Below are 22,191 nucleotides of genomic sequence, written 5' to 3'. Positions count from 1 at the left end.
ATGTGTGCATTCTACTTCTGAAGCCAGAAGTTTAATTCTGTTTACTTTCCTCTATGTTCTTTTGCCTCTTGGACTGTGGGGAAACAATGAACTGTTTGAGATTCTCAGTGTTGTGGTTTAGTTAATGTACCCTACAAATGTTGGTTTAGAAACTCCCATTAAAATATTTGGGAATAGAAGAGCTTGGTTTCAGATCTGTAAAGATTTGGGAGCTTTTGGTCATGTGGATGTGTGTGCATTTCTCTTCTAGAATTTGGTCATTTTTACTGAAAGATGATGTCCTATTGCCCATAGAAATGTACTCCCAAGTGTTAAGTAAAGATTCCAGAGGTTTATGTCCTATATTGTAGTCTCAAGTAAAGCTTGTGTATGTGAATTAAGCCCTGGTCTTTGTGTTATGTAGAAGATTATTTGGAAATTAGAGGAGGAGCTCCTGGAAACTGCACGCCAGTTTTGGACCACTAAGCTGATTTATTTAAAAAAATTGCCTCTTAAGAAAGCTTTACTTGTGTAGTTCACGGTAGTACTGTTGAGGCTTAAGGATGTGGAATGGAGGTTCACAAGTCCTGCTCCTCTGTGCCTTTCTCTTTGATACTGAACAGAGGTCAGAGGGAGGTCCTTGCCAACAGCAAGAGAATGAGTCTTCATTTGGTAGGAAAGCATCTTCTCCCATAAGGACAATGCAAAATTGGGACTAAAAGTGAACTTCCTTAGTTAAACAACTGCCACTGTCCAAGCAATGGATATGTTGCTAGTATCAGCAGATGTGATCAGACCATTTAACCAAGATGATCATTGGTATTTGTTTTTTAATTTAAAAAAAAAAAGTTTTAAAGTCCATTTCCTTCAGACACCTTTGGTGAGCCACAGTCCTGCAGACAGGAAGCTCCCTGCTCTCAGGGATAGTTACAGCTGCTTCAGGGAGCTGGGTGAAGGTGCACCTGGCTGCCGTCTCAGCACAACCTCCTCCATGCAATCTCCCGTGTAAAGGAGAGATCAAGGCTCTTGTGTAGATCCTTTTCTGGTCTGTTTTTCACAAGAGTATAGGGTCAGTGAAGGCCCAGATTACATTCCTGCCAAAGTCTGTATGACAACTTTTATGTTCACTTTTTCTACTTCTCTTTTTTAAAATCTCACTTTTCATCTGCTGCAGTTCAGCTTTGAGTTGAGTGCAAAACCATCTTGGCTAGACGGAAACATTGAGATGAATGCTTTCCACAAGACGTTTTTACATTTGTAGATGAAGGGCCAACCAGTACCTGTAGAGATGAGCCAAATAAATTTCTGGTTGCATGTAAGACTTCTCAGTCTTCAGCATCTGAGATGCTTCTCCCCAGATCTTGTTTTGGAAGTTTAATACCTTTCTACTTCATGATACTTCAACCTCTCATTTTAGCGCAACATGCAACGTTAATTTAAAAAAAAAAAAACACACACAAAAAAAACCCTACAACAGAGTCTCTAAGCCAGATGAGAAAACAAATTGCAAGAAAACCATGGAGAAAATGGCTCGACCAAGAGGAAGTAAATGAAAGGCTAAAAGTTTTTCTTACTGTGCCTGTTGAGCAAGCTGTAATCATTAGACAGTAGGAATCACTGACATACGACCTCCTTGCTGCTTTCATCAGTTTAAAAGTAGCATTTTGCTTTGGTACTACAATTGTTCTCTGCAGTTAAGTATGGTCTGTCACTCTGTGCCTCAGCAGAGAGGAGTCTGGTTTGGGCAGACACACAGCACCTACAATTCGGTAGTGAAACACCGTATTTGTGATGTAAAGTTTTGTGGCAGGTGGGAAATTGTGGCCAATTTAAAAATAAACTAAAATAAAAATGATTGTGAATAATGCAGTTGAATTTCTGTCATTCATTTTGTGCTTCAGAGAGAGAAATATGTTCAGTACCAGCAGCCTATGGACATACCTATAGCTTTTAGTGCACAGAGGGATACGGCAGCCATCTGCCTTAGACTTAGAGGAATGTCTCTGTCTTTTGTAAATATAATTATGTAAGTTAAAAATAAGTAGTGTAAGCAAATGTCAGAAGGATTCTAGCAAAGGACAAACCTCACGGACGATTTTCTTTATTCAGATAGTTTTACTTTACCATCACACCGCTGCGTCTAGGAGATGAAGGGGCACTGGGTGAAAAGTGATCAGGAGGGGGTAGTGTGAAGGACTAGTGAGAGATAAGGGGAGAGCAAAGTGACAGGTTAGAGAAAAGCACAAAGTGACATTGGAAAGGGCAGAAAAATGGCCTGGGAAGGAAGGAATTTTCAAGGTAGGAAGAGAATTAAAGTAGTGAATATGTTAAAATAAATGGCTTTTGAGTCAAATTCTTAATATTTCCTGTACTGGGCAAGAAGGGGGAAAGTGGCAAAAGCAACTAAGCCAGATTTCCATCAGTTTGATTCTGTGCTGCTGCAAATAGCACCTTTTGGGGTTTTTTTTAAGAGCAAATTAACACAATATCTCAATGCTATCCTTTCTGCTTACTGCAGTGCCTCTGCACCACCCCCATTTCCTCTGCTACCTGCTTGCGAGGGCGCTCTCTCTTTCCCCCAGCAATACTACGCATTTGTGGAAGGCACTGAGACGGTTCTCCCCAGCATTGCCTGCTGGGGGGTGCAGACATGGCACCTTCCTCCCCGCTGCAGCCGGCCGCCCGTCTCTCCTCGGCTGTGCTAGCTGTGACGGGCTGCCTGCAGCAGGGCAGGAAGGATCTGTGTGCTGCTTGCTGGCCCGGCTGGGAGGTTTGTACGCCAGGGCAAGGGGAGCAGCTGCCTCCAGCAGTAGCCAAAGGATGCTACTTTGCAGGCAGCATGTTGATCAGGCCCCTTGGTGGGATGCTGCGCTGTGAGCAGGGAAGCGTAGTGAGCTCTTGGGAAATAGCACTTGTAAACCCGTTCGAACCCTTCTCCTTGTGTGACGTGCGAATTTGGAGGCATCACGCCACTGAAAGAGATTTCTAACTCACTTTTTCTCTGTGAAATGCTGCGAAGAAGCTGTGTTGTACAACAGAGCTGGCATTACAGTGTTTGTTACAAGCTGGAGGGCAACTTGCTTGGATATGCTGACAGAGTGGAAAAATACCTGCAGGTCACCTGTTTGGAGTTATGCCCGCATGGGAGACTCCTTCAGTGCTACCAGCCTGGCTGCCAGCCGTGCTTCCTCCAGCCCCGAGGCTGGAGAAGCAGCAAAAGCTGTGTCACACCTGACTCCCCGGTGTGTGGCTCATGGAGAATGTCGTCAGCTGCTGTGACCTAGAGCAGCTCGTTAGGAACTCTTCAGACTTAACAGTCTTGGAAAACAAGTGACAGAAATAGGAAGATGGAGAAGGTTTATGATAGCAGAAGATGCAAGGGCTTACCTTGTCAGACCGAGTTTTTAAAATAATTCATGTGTTTACTATCTTCATTGCTGTATAACTGCTTTTTAACTCTTGCGAGCAGAGAAATCCAGCCAGAGCCTGAGCTACAGTGATGGTATCAGCAAGCTTTTTAAGGAATAGATAAACTGCCTAAGTAGTAGGCAGAGCCATGCTGCTCTAAATCAATAAATAACCTTTGGGGAACTGCACTTTTTTGAAACACATTAATAAACATCCTTGAAGGTTTAGGAACTAAAAGCAAAGAATTAAGAGGTCACAAAAATAGTTGAGCTGTTTTGGTGCATTTGAACTATATCAAACTGCTAATGACTCTTTAAAATAACTCATAATATTTAGTGGATGCATGTTGGCATCCATATCAGTCGCCTGCTTCACTTGATCCGAGTGCTTCTACAGCACTGATTAGCCGATAACGATATATTAAAGCTGGTTTCATACTTCTGTGGAGTCTTGATGTCTGCTGTTTCCCAAAATATTAGATTTTCAGGTTTGTCCTACTCTAAAAAAAGCCCCCATACTTCAGAATCTTAAAAGGAAACATAAGCAACTAAAAGCTGTAATTTGCCTAACATAGAAAAAGAGCATCTCTGTATGTTTCAGAAAATTTCAAACTATTTTTGGTCATCCAGTATTTCTAAACATTGATTCCTGTAATTTTATGAGTAAAAACGAGAATGCGTTAAGATCTAGTAGAGATAGAAGTGAGTTTGTACTTTGTGCAATTATTTGAACAGTAAGCTATGTATATATCCTGTTTTTCATGATTGCCATATTGCTAAAAGACTCAGTCCAGACTAGCTGAGATTCTCTTAGCTTTCTATTCCTGCAATATCTGGGATATAGATAAGCAAAGTTCTTTTGCTCCCTGGCCATCTTACACTCTGTAGGTCTATGCATCTTTAGTTAGTACAGGTAGGATGCATAGTTGTAGCTGACTGGAACCTAGTTATGTTGGTAAGTTTTAGTCCCTCCATCAGTCTTAGTAGCCATAGACAAAACAAGAACACACTGTCTTTTTCCATGTTCGTTAACAAATTCATGAGGCCTTTTTGTCCAGACACTTAGAAGAGAATTCTCTGGTAACATGCCTCATTTGGTCTCTGGTTTTAAAGTCCCAAGGGATAGGGAGCAGAGAAGTCCCAAAGCCTGTGATGAGCTTACTGAGGCACAGAGCAGCAAGTATAACCTGAGAAGGGAGAGGATGAAGAGTATCACAACTTTATGCTGCCTTGGGGGCATGCATGATCTCTTACAGACCGTGCTGATGCCTCAAATAGATGGGAAGAACTCCTTGTTCTGCCACTGCTCCTTCGCCTGCTGGTTTCCGAGCAGTGCTCTTTGCTGGCTAAGCAGCCCTTGTAATTGCTGATCTTTGTTGTGATCACCAGTCTGTTGTGTTTGGGTGTGCCTGCTCTTGCTGGGTTTTTGCTCTGCAGGCAGTGCCACTGGAAATGAAAGATCTGGGTTCTTATCGTAGGCAGTTATTCAGACTAGGTTATTACGAGTATTTGCTAAAGCTGTATCGTGTACAAAGTCTAGCGATACCCATTTGTGCCGTGAGTACGTTCTGAGAAGTTCTTTGCCTTTTGAAAAGCCAAGAGGACATTTCCTTTAATTCCTTTAATTTAGATATGTTGTTTTGGTCTCTGCATAGCCCTTCCTTGTTATATTGGTTTGTATCAATCCCAGCACTGTTACATTTATATTCACGTATGTGACTAAGATTTTGTATGCAATGTAGGTGGCAATTCAGACTGTTCTCTATTGCAGAGTTCCCTGCTGTGCAAGTAGAAGCCCAGTTTGCCTTTTCATCTTTGAAAGATTCTTCTTTATTACCATCATATGATGATGGACATGTTTTCCTTCCTGGTATCAAGAAATACTGATTGTAGGAAAAGCCTTCTTTTTCCTTAGATGTGATAATTATAAAAGCCCTTTCAAAATCAAATATAAGCATGTTTGAGTTGGTTGCACTGACTTTTGAATAAAACTGACTGCTGGTGGATCTGTGCTCTTCCTACCCAATTTATGGCCAGGTTCTACATAGAAATTGAGACAAGACTTTACACAAAGTTATGGTGGGGACTTTGTTACCCTAGTTATTCTGCCCATGTGTGTACTCATATCCACAATAAAAGGGGAAAAAAAAAATGAAATCCTTGTTTTAAGTGTTTCTTCCTAGCTGAACTGTTAGTAAAGGGTGGCAACAACAAGCAAGAGGTTTTGATTTTTTTTTTTCCTTATTGCAGTCAGCACAGAATGCTGGCAGTGCTAGAACTTGTTCTGATGGCTTAATTAAAAAAGAAACTATCTAAAAGTTTGTTAATGTAGTTCTGATTGTATAAAATAGAATTGTTTGCAAATTATTTATGTGCCTTGTCTGTTCTAGGCATGTTTTCCACAAAGCCTGTGTGGATCCATGGCTTAGTGAGCACTGTACGTGTCCAATGTGTAAACTGAACATTTTGAAGGCACTGGGAATTGTGGTAAGTTGCATTGTTGTGAGCTCTTCTTCCTCCCATGTCTGAGACCCAGAACAGGAGCAATAATTGCAGGGGAGAAAGGTGTTCCAGTACTCTTAGTCAGAAAGTGTTTGGGTTTTTTTACCAATTTCTTTGCTGCTGATAAAGCTGATTTGCTGCTGTTGTTGTTGTTCCTTTCTCTGGTTGGTCATTGGGAATATATTGTTATATTTCCATTTAAAACAATTTCTTATCTACTGGAAGTTTACTAGGTTCTCTGTAATATTACCTTTTCTCAACTTCTTTCAACCCTTCTTTGTTAAATTTACTCTGTAAATCTCTTGTTCTTGTTGTGGTCTCCCATAGACACTCTTAAATTTGTTTACACACTAAAAGCCATGCCTTAGCTGAGGCCAGTGAGTTTTCCTCAAGCAGCTCATGGCTTATGGGATCCCTGAGAACTGCTTTTGTTGACCAGTTCACAAAGGGATAGAAGTGAAAAACCTCAAAGAGGTTTTTTCCATCTTTCCCATATGAGGAAAAAATTACAAGGTGGGGGGTGATGCTCTTTTCAGAAGAAAGAAATAAGGAAGAAAGAGAAGAGCGTATGAAGATACTGTCTAAAGCACCTTTTGAATGAAGCCAGTGAGTATAATGAGGCCTCAATTTTTAGCTGTGTCAGTTGCAAATTTGCACATTTTCTAAGAAATAGTTGCAGATATATTGGGGATGACCTATTTTTGCAATTAATAACATACCTGGATTTTTAGAGGAGGATACAGTAGAATTCAGTACATGTCATCATTGCTCATGGTAGTAAACCATACAGGCATAGGCTATGACACAGGCACATTTGAGTCCCTTTCTTGACTCTTAATCCTTTTTTCTGCTTCTTTCTCCACCTCTTCAAGGTGGACTGAAGGAGCAACTTCGGATAGAACTCGCTAATTCGTGTGGTTTTCTCCTGTGCGATCTGAGGACAGCCACAGCCGCTGAATAGTGTGTGTGGCTTTACTCAATTTATAGGTTTGTTACACGTAGAATATTCACTGTTGTAATGCGGAATCGCTTGTTTTTCCAGCCAAACGTGCCATGTACAGATAACGTAGCCTTTGACATGGAAAGGCTTACCAGAGGCCAGCCAGCTAGCAGGCGATCAGCACTCAGCGATTTTGCCAATGACACCTCTCTCAGCCTGGAGCCCCTGCGCACCTCTGGGATGTCACAGCTTCCACAGGATGGAGAGCTAACACCAAGGTCAGGAGAGATCAACATTGCTGTGACAAGTAAGTTTTCTTTGGCTTCCAGTACAGTTCTGTGGTTTTGCTGGTATGTGGCACTTGCTGTAGCTCTGTGCTGCGGGGCCATGGTGAAAGATTTCGCTGCAGGGACAAAGGTGACCTCAGTGCCTCTGTAAGGGGCATACGCTCCATATTGAAACCGATAACTCTAGGTACAACAGTGCCAGTGCTTTCATTATTAATGGTATATCCGTTTAGATCTGCATGCAAAGTACACTGGATGAACTAAAATGGCAACAGAATAACCCTCCTCAATTTGGTAACCAGTATGAGAAGCTGGATTGCCAAAACCATTATTTACCTTTTGAGAATACTTTACATGCAATAATTTATACAAATATTTTAGCTGACTACTATTTCTGCAGACGTTTTTTCTCCTGAGAACATTACTACTGGAATTCTGACATCTCTTAGCAGATGTTTTTTTCTTCCAAAATCTGTGAATTAAAGAAAAGTATTTGATGTAGCAACATTTGAGTATTGCCCAAGTGTTTCATGACATCAGAAAACTGTTCCTGCACTGCTTGCAAGCTCTTAACCATAAGAATAGCGTGGGAAACTTCCACTCACTGGATTCTACCTGGGGTTTTTAATGTATAACAGCACTATAATGAATATAATATGTGTGGAATTGCATCATTTTTCCATATGCTGTACAGTCTCAATTTGATGCATGAATGGTTGTTTTTCTGGCTGAATTGCAAAAACAGAATCCATGTACAACAGTCTAATTTTCTCCTTGTTTTGCTTATGTGCATCTATGATCTAGATTTTGAACTTAGTGACACTGTTTGCCACTGATATATGTATCTGTAATTGATACAGTCCATTAGAGTGTTTCTTTAGATGCTGTAGCAAAGTAAATGTCTTATTAAAAAAATCTCATCTTATGAAACACATAGTCCATATCCAGAAATGTCCTGATCTGAGAAGGAAAAATCCACATACAAAAATCTAGATTCTTTACAAAGCCAGTAAGTCACTTTGTCATGCAGTGTTTGACATCTGATTCATCTTGTATTCAGATCTGTTGAACAGAGAGCAAATCTGTTGGTGTGCTGCTTTTCTTGTCATGGGTGGGAAAACTCTGTAGTTTAACTGAAACTTTTCACTACTTGGTTTTACAGAAAGTATTTTTGCTGTCTGTTCCCAACTGTAGTACTGCTCTTGCACAGATGGGATGCCAGGGTAAAACAAGAAATAATCAGCAACAGTTCGTTCTGACAATGTTTATAAAATAAAGCTTTAGAAAAGGCTGATCAAATGTTTGGATTTTATGGATGACACATGCATTCTTTGATGCATGAGAGTTAGACCAAAAGCCATATTCAACAAAAGTGTTTGTATTCCGATCTGTTACTGTGTGCCAAATTGATCATGAGGAGGGAAAACTTTGAATAGTGAACATTCTTTAATAGCCTTCTTTATACTACTTCTTATTTTTTTAATGTGTCTGTATGTATACACTAACGTTGAAATTATTTTTCCATGTTGTATTCCTGTCTATTAAATGGAAAACTCTGTTTTAAAACATAAAACTATGTTTTACTGTTGAACAAGCTATCCTATTTTGGTGTTTTTTTTTTTAAAGTAACACTATAGCATTTATTCAGGAGGGAGGTGGTGAAGACACAAATTAAATGTGAAAGTATATTGGATAAGCTTATGTCAAGAGCTGCATCTCAGCAAATCTAAACCAACCCTGACAACCTTTTCTGACTTGGGGGTGGACAGAGTTTTCGTTACATTTTCCCTTGTTCCTGCATTTCACTTAACAATGTAAAGTAATCTTTCTTTATCACTAACCCTTGGGCTCAGCCAGGAAATATTGTTGTGCCATGCTTTTTTTCCACACCTCTCTCCACTTCTTCTTTGCTAGCCTTCTCCAATCAGTAACTGTGGCTAACCTCCTTCTGCTTCACCTCCTGGTGCCAGTCATGGCTTAGAAGCCTCTTGCCTTCTGCCAGTGGTGTTTGAAGGAAGTATTGGCATCGCTTTGACATAAGCCTTCTCCCACGAGTGATTTCCTCCCTTTCCTTTGTCAACAGAAGAATGGTTTATTATTGCCAGTTTTGGCCTCCTCAGTGCCCTTACACTCTGCTACATGATCATCAAAGCCACAGCTAGCTTGAATGCTAATGAGTAAGTAAATATTCAGATGTTTCTATATATTTCTGGTGGGTGTGTGTTGTGGTCAACATTGGGAACAAATACCAAGAGAATAGAGAAGGGGAAAAATGCAGTTTTCAAAGGATCAAATGCTCTGTTTTTCTCAAATGTAAGCCTCTCTGTACAAACAGTAGGTTCCAGGGTAACATCTAAAGTCCCTCCTAATTTATATTTAGCTGGATTGTCTGAGGAAATCTCTGCGGAGTGGAGACATGGAATGGGGAAAAAAGAGAATATTCAGTTTTTGATCAAGGGTCTAGGTAAGCATTAGATTTCCACCATTAAATGCCCATGTTCAAAATTTGCCTGGCAGAGCCAAAAATTACTATCATCAGTTACCTTTGCTGGTTTTCACCTCAATTTCTTAGTCAAATTTTGTATTTTAAAAAAAAAAAAAAAGTCTTTATTCCTAGTTGGCGCACTTTCAGCTAAGAAAAAAGGTATTTAAATACAAAACCACTTTTTTGCTCTTAGGAGAGGGAGAGATGAAAGAAACTACTGTTTCCTCTCTCCTAAGTGAAGAGAGCAGACCAGTCTTCTGACCTCTCATTTTAGTATGCTTAAGAACTGCAGTCAAAGGAGTGCTTAAAGACATCCATGATTTCTTAATTTTTATAAACACCCCCAATGCCTCCCTTTAGACAAGCTGGACAAGAAATGACTCTAGCATGTGACTTTCAGTCTTTTTTTATAGTTCTGTGTGTGGGCAAGTATAAATCTGTTCTGCAGATACATTAACTAGGTACATCTAGCTATTTTCATTTAGGTGTACGGAACATCTGGGCTCATGATATATATTTGATCACAATTTATTTGGGGAGGGAAAGTGTCAACATCTTTCTTTGTCTCTGAACGTCTTGACGCAGCTGAGTTTCCATTAACATGCTGATCTCTTACCAAAAGTGGGGTGAGATTCAAAGGCAGAATCCTGTGCAGCCTGGGAATGTAGCTTTATAAACATAATTTCCTCCTTTTTATCTTTATTTTTTGAGATAAGAGAAAGAAGTGCTTTTTTTTTTTTTTTTTTTTTTTTACTTTTACTGCTGTCTGGAAAGCATAAGGTGTCCTTCTCAATAAGATGGAGACATGTCTAGTAGTCTCCAGCGTAAAATTTTAGACGCTCTCAAGCTAATCATCTTCAGGAGGGCTATAGTAAGTTCTTAGAGGTTTTGGTCATCAGGAACCTATGATTACCACTAATTTGCAAATCTTCCTTTCCTCCTCTTTTCAGATGCTAATTCCAAAGAGCTTAGTGAAGAAAAGTTTTAGAACATCAAATAGCCCTGTCAAGTCTCCTGACACCCCCTCCCCCCCCATTTGTCAAAATCCTGAAATCGCAACTGTCAGTCAACAACTTGGCAAGATAGCTGTAGCTGAACATGGTTAATCTGCACTGAAAAATAGTTTGGGAAAGCATGGAGCAAGATGAGTTGTGAAACAGGAATGTCTGCATTTCTGGGCATTTCCACATCATTAGGAAGAACACAAAGGAACTGTAGCCCATGTAGTATCATCCAGATGTGGCCACTGATAGCAGTTGCATTTCTGCCTTGCCTTGCAACTCTTCCTTTTGTTATCTTTTGCTCAGTCGGATCTGGGTCTATTTTTACTGAAAGGGCAAACTTCACATTGGCAGTATTACGGCCTCCAGCGAAGTGTTTCACAGTGATGTTCCCTTAGTACAAACAAAGGGCGTGCTGATGTAAGGAGAGCTCCTTTCCCCAGTGGGAGGAATGAAAATGAGACCATATACAAGCGTATACTTAGAGGCAGACTTAAGAAAATTAGCAACCACAGAAACCAGAGCTGTCAAAAATCACTTATTTAGGTAACTGAGGTACCTAGCTGTAGCCTTTAACCTCAACAGCTTTTTGACTGAATCCCTTGGGATCTAAGCAGCTTCTGCAAGTGCTGCTAGGTTCAACTACTCATTTTAGACAGTTTAAAATGTGTATGTATGACACGAATGTTTTGATTTATTGTTTCATTGACACTTATGTTCCCCAGTGCCAGACAAAGCATTTCCTGTGCTGAATATCATGCCAAATATATGGCAGCTCCCTCTCACTGCAATTTCCATTAAATGTCATAACAGCATACCTGCTTTTTATGCTGTTCTCCATACAAAAAGCAATGCTGGCATACCCTACATTTGTTATGGTAGTGCTTCAAGAGGAAGCTTGAGGGTTTTTTCTTATCAGAAAACAACAGTAGCAAGATCGAGGCCGTGTAATACGGTGATGCAAGTAAAAGATGCCAAATATTCTGCATTAAAGCTCACCTAAAAACATGTCCTGATCCTTTTTTTTTCCTGTGTCTTTCCCACAGCTTAAACATTTATTTAGAGCAAAAGTTCTGGAGTTGTGTGTATATACATATCTAACTGTGTATATACAATGTTTGTGTGTATGTATCTATACACACACATGTGCATTTTTAAATAGTTCCTGATAAAAGTAAACATTGTCTTAAGTGATAAGAAAATAAGGAACCAGCTGCTTTCTCTTGGTCTTATAATATTAATGCACTATTACCATTAAATGATTTAGGTAGTGATTTAAAGGAACAAAAGCAGCACATTTTGCTTTCCTTCTCAGGGAATGGTCAGAAATTGCTGTATAACTGTGTTTTAAAGTCCAAAACAGCCCAGATGTTGGATAGCACCACTTAGAAAAGGTTTTCAGTAGCAGATGGAGTTTCCTCAAAAGTTTAGAAGTGCTCAAACCTCTGGCTGTCCTGGTCTGTTTTACTGCTCCTGTAAGAATGATGTAAGGAGTACAGAGCTCTTTTAATGCTCTGGCCTTGTGTAATTAGTGATTTCTCACTAACTTACTTTTACAGGATGATTTTTTCTTTGAGTATTGGCAGTATTAAACTTTAATAGAAATATTTTGTTCCTTTTTTTTCTGCCCCACAGAGCAGAATGGTATTGAAGAAACGCTTTCCGGACGATTGCCTTGGAGAGAGACACCTATTTTTATGCATCATTTATCGATCATGCAGCACAAGCAATTATTTAGTACATTCTATTTTTTCATAAAATTTGCTGATGCCAAAGCTTTGTATTAAGGAAAAGGTGAAAAATAAAAACCCTTTAATTATGGAACCTTACTCTGTGAGAATTTTATTTTTCTTGGACTTTCTGTGTTAGTACTTAAGTCCGACAGCCTTTTGTAAGTTTTATAAGGTGCTTTATTTCCTTTGAACAATTTCATCTTTGCAGATCTGTATTCTCCTTTCATTTTGGGACACACAAGCTAACAAGTGGAATTCTCATGCCATGCTATACTTATGATGCCGCCCAGCACTGGAATGACTAACAAGAGTGTTATTAGCAATTGTTCCATACCAACTGGTTAACGAAAAAAGCTGGGCCAATCATTCTAGTATAGAAGGGGCTTACCTTGACTTCAGCTGAGAATTAATTTGAAATAAGAACGTTTTCTCCAGTTCTCCTCCTGTAACACTCCTGTGTCGCACTGGAAGGACTGCAGTATGATTTTTGTCTTCAGGTCAGGCATTGCTGAAGGTTTGCAACACCGTTTTCTTGATATACAAATCATAAACCTTTTCTGTCTTTTGCTTTCACCCCACCCTTCTGATAAAAGTGAAGCTACTGTAAACCACTTCTTCCTTCCTAATACCAAGTGAAAAATTAGCATTTTCCCCCACTGTCATCTGTGAAGCCTCCTTTCATATTAGCGACAGGGGTTAGTTTTTGTTCAAATTCAGATCATGAAAGATTGATAATGGTCTTTACTGTAATGTAGAAACTCTATGCAAACAAGTCCCTTCTTGCCATGGCTTTTTTGCTGGTGAGGAGGCAGAGAGAAAACATCTCTCATCGCTGTCCTCACTCAGGCTGTTTCAAGCAAGTTTACTTATGCAAGCAGTGTATGAGTAATTTCACAAGAGTCGGTTAAAACATGTGGATCTGATTCACAGCCAAATGTTAATGCTTGAGTTAATGAGATGGGTAGATGAAGGTAACAAATTGGTAAGGAAAATATAATTGATAGATGTTAAAACCTATTCTGCGTTTGGTTGTTCTTGTTGTTCTTGTATCGAGATGTAGACATTTGAAACTTAATGCTTTCTAATTTAATTAAATGAACAAATAACCAATTTTACTGTAAGATTTAATTTTTTTATGTACTGGGAAATAGAGGATTTAATTTAATTTTATTTTTATGTATAGGCACTTTTAGAATTTAGGAACACAGCCAGAGTCTACATTAGAATAGTTTCTTAATTCTTATCTGTCCAGCAGGCTTCGGCTGAGAAGACAGCTTTTATAATAAGAAATTAAGTATGTGATAGCTTCAGTGCATTTAATAGAATTATTTTTCAGTGTGTCCTTGTGAAATTTTGAAGGAAACATGAAAACAATCAATAGAGCAGTAAAGTGCATCTTGAAGACTGGAAAACCCCATTGGATTTGCTCATGAAGAGAAAAAAAACCCTTAAACATACTGTGTCTGAGGACTGTCTCCTTGTAAAATAAAGCGTTTGTCAACTGCGTGTTGTTGCCAAAAATGGAGGAACATGGTTAGAGCATGATTTAGGGTACAGGCTGTGAAACAAAAGGGTGACTTTTTTTTTCACCCATCTATCAACACCAATAGTAAAATTGGTAAGTTTGTGCTTGTCTCCTGAAACAAAAATCCCTAAGTGCTTTTTAATGCTGTTGGGAGGGATGTGCAGGGACCGCCTGACCAGTGTGGTGACCCAGGTGCAACAGGCACCACAAATGGTTCCTGTTCGTGTTCCTTCTACAGAACAGCAGCAGCAGAAGTTGAGTGATACTGGGAACAAAATGGTTGACAGGGCTTCTAGTACATTTCCCTCTGTAGAGGATTTAAATAACCCAGGGCCTCCTTTTTTATCTTTCTTTTGAGCCTCTAACGATTGTCTCAACAAAGTGTTAATAAAAATACAGACAGTATCTGCTAGGTTAATTACAGGTCAGGCTAATAATGTAAGTTTATCCTGTTAATGAAATAAATATATTCAAAGATGAACTCCGCACCATCCCAGAAACTCAATTTTTTTTACTCTGGACAAACACAAGAAGGGGATTCCCAAAGTTTTTGTTGCCTGCCATGCTTTTAGATATCCACACATAAAAGATGAGTAACGTTACTGTCATAGGCATAATCATAGTAGTGAGAGGAAAGGAGAAGAGCTGGTTCCTCTTTCCAGATGTTGCGAAGATGGCAGGACTGGGCTGGCACAAAGGGTATAACAGGGTATAGTTCAAGAGGGAGTAGCAGCACCTTGCTAAACAGCTGGCTTCGAGGAAAGGATGCTTTATGAAATAATCCTGCTCTGTTGTTCCCTAAGCGAGAGGGCGTCTAAGCCAGATTGTCTGAGACAGGGAGTGCTCTGATGGGATTTCCACATTAAGAAGTTGTTGTGCTGGAGGAGCTGTGAAGGGACTGCAGCTTGTGGCAGAAGATGGCCCTGATTAATGACTGAGGGCATTAAAATACTTTCAGATGGAAAGGGAACACCAGGTGGTACTTAATCCTGATGCACCTGCAATGCTACAGCAATACTGTGTCTCTTGAATTTTTGGTCTTGGTGTGGTGCCCACTTCTGTAGCATCCTATGGTAGGTATAAAGATCAACTCCAGGGTAGCATGTTTATTTTCAGACTGTACAAGACACCTGAAAAGTTCTTTGTAAGTGTATAACGAAGAATAGTGGCAGAGAGCACTGAAGGATTCATTTTCATGTATGAAATGAAAGTGAATGCAGACTTCCCGTTTGTTTTCCATACCTAAGGGATAAATCTGGCTCTTTCTTGGTAAGTGCAAAATAGGAAGCGCAGATTCATAAGCTGAATTTGGAACAGTGGATGTTGCTACTTGTCCTTAAAATACGTATATTCTGTAAATTTATCAGCTGGACTAATGCCGCATTTTTAAACAAACACTAGCAGTTCTCTGCATTAAGATGAGCATAGCTGGGTCACTGTGCCCTGCTGACTCTGTTTCTCTAGCCCTAAGTTGTGGGCAATGATACAGACCTGGTTATTAGAGCACCTGACGATCACGTGTTGAAAAGCACTGAGCAGCAGCTGGATTTTCAGCACTGGGCAGGCTGCGCTGAATGGTAGAGGAGAGACACATTTAGGAAAAGAATGAATGATGTGTCCCAGAAGTGGTACGAAAGCCAAGAGATTTGTATCTGTATGGAAACATGCAGCCTCCCTGGAAGTGGGTGGCTTAAATTTCTTTTGCCAAGAACCAAGAAAACATCACAGTAGAGAATTTTAGAGGTGTTGGATATACAGTGCCTTTTCCCAGATTAATTTAAAATACTTGTTGTCAGATGACCCGTCTGCGTGTTGATTAAATCTCAGCCTTGAATCTGCTAGAGTGGAAGTCTGGGCGCACACAGAGGAAATGGCTGCCTGGGCTGTCTGCTTCCTAATCCCTTGTTTGATTTTTGTGTAATAAAAACAAAAGCAACATTGAGTTTTTAGAATCCCCTTTGTTTCGTTTCAGCATTGACTGTTCAGTATGTAACATTTCAGCGGGTGGAGGAAAGGGAGGTGAAACATCCAGTATCCACGGCTTATTTCAACTGCAAGCTGAGACTCAGTCATCAAAAATCAAATGATCCTGACCCGTAACACATTTCAAGAAGAATCTTGAAATCAGTTTTATCTGGTATAATTTCAAAGTAGGTTCAGGTTTTTTGTTTGAAGACAGACTATGATCAGCTGGAAGTCATAGTTCCAAGTTTATGTTCCCTCAAAAACTCAACCTTTTTTTTATTTTTTAATTTTTTTTTTATTTTGAGTATTGCCCAGTTTTAGAAACCTGTAAATTTGGGAGAGGGTTCAGATCTAGCAAGTGGGTGTTCAACATCCCCTACCAACTGCTTCTGCAAAGTATATTCCAACACAGTACATTTCTTCCAAATAGCTTGATGTATGCTCCTGGCAGAATGAGCAATTCAATCCTATGCAATGTAACTACTAATTTCACTCGTTTCAGTTCACTACAAGATGAAAAAGAAATTACTTTGCTTATGAGAACTTCCCCTTCTCAGTACAAATGGTGGAGTGAGCGTGTATACTGGCTTTTGGTGATAAAAGAGAGGTTTGGAGGGGGTTTAGGAAACTGGCAGCAGATCCGTTGCCCAGCTTCAGTTTGGTGCTGTTCTTCACAAGGTTTTGACCCAGGCACACAATTGCTGAGCAGCTCAGGTCGGAGTTTGCTGCAAATCAGGATGGCAGCTCGCTGTCACAGCTTGCAAAATGAGTTTGCATGGAGCCCATAGTGTCCCTCGCTCTTCCAGCCAGCAGTGTTATCAGGCCTCTGCAAGTGCAAAATTCATCTTCGCTTTTGTTCTTTCAACAATTCTACAAATTTGATTATAACTCTAGCTTTTTCTCATTAATCCTAATAAGGACTTCTTTTTTTTTCTTTTCTGAGTCTCTGTCTTTTGGGTGAGTGGTGAAGGAAAAAAGGTGTTTTGGACAGTAGCAGCTGAATTCTTCTTCCCTCATATCTTTTCTAAGCTCTTTATTTCAGAAGGGCATAGGCTGGACTCAAAATTTGGCAAAGAAAGGAGGATTTAAGCACCTAAATTCTGCCAGGGCTAAAACTGCAATCCCCTCAGCGTCTTGCTCCACTGATGCCTGAAACTGGAGGCACCTTGGTTTGCCGAGTGCCTTCTTGATGAACTTGGAAGCTTTTCAGTTGCCTTGAATTTGGCTCATGTGGCTGCCTGGTATATTGTAATCTAAGCAGCCTTGCTCCCAGCTAATCCCCCTTGGGATCGAGAAACCGGGTAATGAAATGTTTTGGCCAAGGTCCTGATCTGATAGATGCTTTCAGAGAGAACCGTTTGTACAGCAGTAGGGCTGGGCTCCTTGCAAAACACATCTGTGGGTTTGGAGAGCCATAGGAATGCCAGTCCACAGAGAGAAAAAATGAACTTCCATTCCCCACTCTATCAACAGCCACTTGGTGCTTGTTTCGGGTATCGCCAATGTGGGAGAAGAGGGTTGGGACTCCTTTGGTTCTGTGTAAGGAAATACGTAGGTGCCTATTTCTAGAAGGTGACGCTGTGGGGATGGAGGTTGCTGAGCTCTGGAGGAGGTCAGGCTTTCAGCAGCGTCGGTCGGACGATCCTTAGAGACCTCCTCGCTCAGCCTGCTCATTCCTTTGGACCCCGTGCCGGAGCGCTTGGTGCTGGTGCACAGCATAGGGAACTGGGTGCCTACAAAAGGTTTCTGGGTTTCTCGAGGAAGCCTGTGCCTGCTTTACAAGGCTGTAAATCAACAGCAAGCACGGACTGCGAAACTCCGGCCTGCCCCAGCCATGCTCAGACTTGACCTGTTTTATCAGAAAGAACCATTTGAGGTAGGGTTGTTCATGCATATGGAAAGCAGTTGCTTTGAACTGGCAGGGGAGCATACGAACCGAGGTGAACTGTTTCATATGGCTGTTCTTGGTTTGCATTAAAGGGTGGCTATTTTTTCCATGCATACTGTGTTTGCGGTCAGCATCCATGTACAAGGATGCTTTACTTAGTTCTTATGTTGTTCACGTGTGTTCCTAACGAGGTTTTGTTCTACCTCTTGTAGGCAGTCACTTCTTTCATCGTAACTCTCTGTCCCCTCGAAGCCTGGTCTACGAGAGCGAGTTCTCAACCATCGAGCCTGCCTTGGACATGTATGACGAGAACAAAACCTGAAAGGAATCCATGCTCCTTCTTGGCCCTTTTTCCGTTTTTTTCATTTCTCATTCCTATTGTTGTGTACTCTTTCCATGGATCTCCTTTGTCTGAAGAAGAGCTGCTTTTTCCAGAACACGAACCCGCCTTCTCGATTGCAAAGATGAAGACCAGCTGTGGTGGTTTCTGAGGGTAGCATCTTTGACCTGACAAAGAGTTGCGCGCAAGCAAGATTGTCTGATGGAAATTGCTGAGTAGCAGCATGGGGAGCTGTGTCGGTCCAGCCGCGGCGATGCAGAAGAGGTTTTACGGTGGTCCTAAGAGTTTGTGTTGTACTGCAAATGCGTCTCTTACACAGGCGTCTGCTGTTTCCATTTTTTTAATTGTCCGGATGGTTGGGCAATGTCAGAAAGGCAACTGGTTGCAGAGGAGATGGCCAGTGGCTGGTAAAAGCACTCGTATATCTTGGTCAATCCATAACCTTACTGTGAAATAGCCCCTTCTGAAAGGGACCTTTATAAGTGCGTTGAGTTTCCTACAACCCACGTAACCCCGGACAATAGCAAGCCAGTCTGACGTTAAAGCTGCAGGGAGGACCTGCATTTGCAGAAAGATTTCAAGGAACTTGATGCCTGGTTTTTTCTCCAATTCCATTGAAGTGGGAGAAAAACAGCCTACACAGAATATACTTTTGGTCCTTCCGTGTGCTCCAGTCAAGTGAGTCTCTTTGAATAGAGAGGGCATTCACAGAACCAGCACTTGATCTACCTGAAAACCGTTAGACTTTTTGAAATATGCAGGAGTCTAATTAGCTTTCTTTGTCACTTAACTTTTTTTGGGGGGGGGAGGGGTTAAAAAATCCACCAAATTTTTCACTGAGGTTTTTTAAAAGCCAGCATGTTGGCATTACGCAGAGAAGAAAAGAGGTAAGCTTCTCATCCCATTCTCCTGTTGAGATCTGCAACAGCTAAGTAACAAACACATTCTCTAAGTCGTGCCCTTTCCCACCGACATCAATAACAGGAACGCAGAAAGCAGAAGAAGAAAGGAAAGCAGCAACCACTTTGACACTCTGCAGGAAAAATCAATTTTTACCAGCATGTGACAAAAGTGGTGGGGAAATGAATATTGTTTGCAAGCTTCTGAAAGAGTAATGCAGAAATGGAGAGCGAGAGGAACCTCTGGAGTTAAGTTGTCCACAGCATTCCTCAAATGAGCAGACGTGGAGGAGTGAGCACTTCTGCTCCACCTTTCCTACCGGACAATGCATAGCTGTTTAATGAATGTTTGGATTTTTCTCCGTTGCAGTCTCAGTTACTGTAGGTGTAGAAATGCATTTGTGTCCTTGTAATGTGAAACAAAGCTTCACCCTCTGTATAGGAATCTTGAGAAATCAGTTAAGCCAAAAAGAAAGGTAAGACATACCCTGCCATGCTTTATTTTCATCTGCTTTTGCTACAAGCAGGGGAATTTCCCCTCCTTTATTATGTTTTTTAATTGTATAGCAGTTTGCTTGACATATATCCTTACCTGAAGTGTGGTGCAGCTGTGTCTTTAACACAGATGGTTAAGAGAAAAACACAGCTCTGTAAAATGAGGAAATGATCCTCTTTGCTGAGCGTGCTTTGACTTTTGTTGCTGTGCGTCAGCTTTATTTAATGTGATAATACAAGAGTGGGTGGTGTGAAGCGTAGGGAGGTTTTTCTCATAATACCCACATTTATATTTATGAAATGCACTTTTATTGTCATTCAGCTCACTCTAGAAATACGCTTAAACCCCAAACTTTTTAAGAGCACGATTTTAACACCCACTTTCTCCTACAAAGCAGAAGTGAAGGTCGCAGAGAATGCCAGCCGGTGGCTTGAGCGGCGGCAGGTCGTGGTCAGCATCCTTCCTCTCCTTGCAGATGTGCAAAGGCTCCCGACAGCGCCGGCAAGCCCGGGCAGAGCACCCAAACCCAGCCTAGCAAAGCTGCGCTCAGGCCCGTACAGGGCTCGGGGGCGGCAGAAGGGCTGATTGAGCAACCCCTGTTTTCATAATTACGTCTGCGAGATCACAGCAGGCAGACACGTGAGAGCGGGGGACTTCCGAAAACAAATGCCAGAGAGGAAAATCACCATCTCTCAAGGATGTTATAGGGCTCGGTTTGATCCACGGTGGGCAGTCAGGTTACAGTAAGCCAACAAACACCTGCGTGTTCATGGTTAAATGCAAAAATGTCTGGGTGCCTCCAACAAGCATGCGACAGCCTACCCTCTGCCGCAAACCTGGCCACCGGCACCGCGGCGAAAGCACGAGCTCGGTGCAGAGCCCCGTCAGCGGGGTTTTGGGTAGGAGAGCCCATCGTAGCACTGCGTGGGGTGCGGATGCTCTGAGCAAATGCTTCTTGTAGGGGCTGCCTCAGCCCAACGCAGGGATTTGCCCTAAGGCCACCGGGAACATCACCCGGGGCACGGTTTCGGCACGAAAAAGATTTGAGTTTCTCAGCTCCAGCTGAGACCATTTGCACCAGCTGTGTACCAGAGTATACAGAAAAGCTCAAAAACGATTAGCAATTAAAAGAAACATTGGAAAGTACAAAGCCCCCAAAGACAAAATAATAAATAATGTAATTTATATTTTGTTAAATCTCCTTATTTCTAACCTAACATCTTGGTTTCAGTGGCGAGGAGGGAAGGTTTGCCTCTGATTGTGGAGATCAGGGTCTGGCATAGTGATATAAAAATGGATTCGTGCTGTAGCATCTTGGATAAGGGAGCTGACAATTATAACTGATGTCCTGGATTTGGAAAATCTTGCAGCACTGGAAAAATTAAAAGCTGGTTCAAACAATTGACCCCTACCTGCGTGCTGGGACGTGCCATAGCAGGCGTTCTTCTACTTAGTCATATTTAGGATGGGGAGGAGGCAGCACAGGAACATGGGTGATTTTTCTGAGCTGTGCCGGTAAGTTTGAGGTTTTCCTTTTAATATTAATCAATATATTAAAAAAGCTTGATATTTTACTTCTACGAAATGACTCAACCATTTTTTTATATATAAAAAAAGCTTGATGAGCATCGTTGTTCTTGTTCTGCTGCAGTGGTGCTGTGTATGGTTAAGTCATTTCGTAGAAGTAAAATACACTGTAATCTACCAAAAGCTGTAAGTGCTAGTAACTCGGAAAATCATTTTAAGGTTAAAAAAAAAGTGCTTTTTAACAGAAAACATTAATTTTATGCGTTCTACATATTAAAAAAGCTTTTATCTCCAAGCGTTTCTCTAAACTATTTAACCCTAGTACTCCACCTTCTCTTTTCCTACCCCAGATGCCCTGTTCTATGAAAGTTTTGCATGTTCCCATAAGACATTTGTAAAATCAAGGTTTGCTTGTGTTCTTAGAGGATAATTGCCAGTAAAAAAACAGACTGTAAGTGTGCTTTTTACCTATAATACTAACATTAAGTATTAAATTTGAAGCATGTTAAAATTCACTTAATGACACGATTCCTCCCTCCAGTGAGCTCATGTGTTGGTATCTGTTTGCACTGTCCCCTTGCTTCTAGGATGCTTGCCTTGGCACCTGAGGATGCTATAGGAATAGCCAGATATCCTATATAAGCCAAAGAAAGACCAAAAAATAGTTAAATAAATGTGTTTAGGACTATATTATGAGACTTTTACACATCTTCTGTTTTCTTTAAACATGCTCATGTGAAGCAGTGCAAAGGCTTGGGAGGGCCAGGAGCTTTACCAGCTACTGAAAAGCGGAGGGAGGTCTGCAAGAGGCAAGGGTGAGGCGCCAGGACTCATTTAGCCCAGTTTAGGTTTGAGATAATGCCACAGTCTGGGTCATGAGCTGAAGGGTGAAGGCACCAGGGTTGAGCTGAAGTTCAGGCAGCTCTGTAGCCTGATTACTGGGGAGTGAGTTGATTTAATTATTAAAAATATGTTATTTTTTTTTGCCTAGCTAGCAGTCATCTGGTTTTTACAACAAAGAAAATAGCACGGCGCCGCGCACGCCAAGGCACAGCGGGGCAAACACGAGAGCCGCAGGGCTGCTGCCGGCCCTGCGGGGTGGGGAGGGAAGGGCAGGAGGGCTCAGCGCAGGGACCCCAGGAAACGCCTTGAACTTCCCAGGCGAAGCTTCTGCTCCTTTTTCACCCCGTGTTACGCATCCGTATGTGACCTAATTT

General features: G+C 41.2%; 1 protein-coding gene across 3 annotated transcripts in view; it reads left to right on the top strand.

Moving 5' to 3' along the window:
* Positions 1 to 18,034, top strand: part of RNF130 (ring finger protein 130) — a 48,449-nt gene extending 30,415 nt beyond the window's left edge. The window contains exons 6-9 of one of the 3 annotated variants that reach the window (XM_075715262.1): positions 5,777 to 5,873; positions 6,931 to 7,135; positions 9,199 to 9,292; positions 12,237 to 12,292. In XM_075715262.1, coding sequence (XP_075571377.1) covers positions 5,777 to 5,873; positions 6,931 to 7,135; positions 9,199 to 9,292; positions 12,237 to 12,252 — 412 coding nt within the window. In that variant the 3' untranslated portion in view covers positions 12,253 to 12,292. Of the gene's footprint in view, positions 1 to 5,776; positions 5,874 to 6,930; positions 7,136 to 9,198; positions 9,293 to 12,236; positions 12,410 to 17,924 lie in introns of those variants that run through there. The other 2 variants (XM_075715260.1, XM_075715261.1) reach the window with 2 other exon arrangements.
* The last annotated feature ends 4,157 nt before the right edge of the window (positions 18,035 to 22,191 follow it).

Source organism: Pelecanus crispus, chromosome 8 (genome assembly GCF_030463565.1).
Source record: "Pelecanus crispus isolate bPelCri1 chromosome 8, bPelCri1.pri, whole genome shotgun sequence".
Taxonomy (NCBI): Eukaryota; Metazoa; Chordata; class Aves; order Pelecaniformes; family Pelecanidae; genus Pelecanus; species Pelecanus crispus.
The sequence above is the reverse complement of the archived record's forward strand: the minus strand, read 5'-3'. Positions and strand labels throughout refer to the sequence as shown.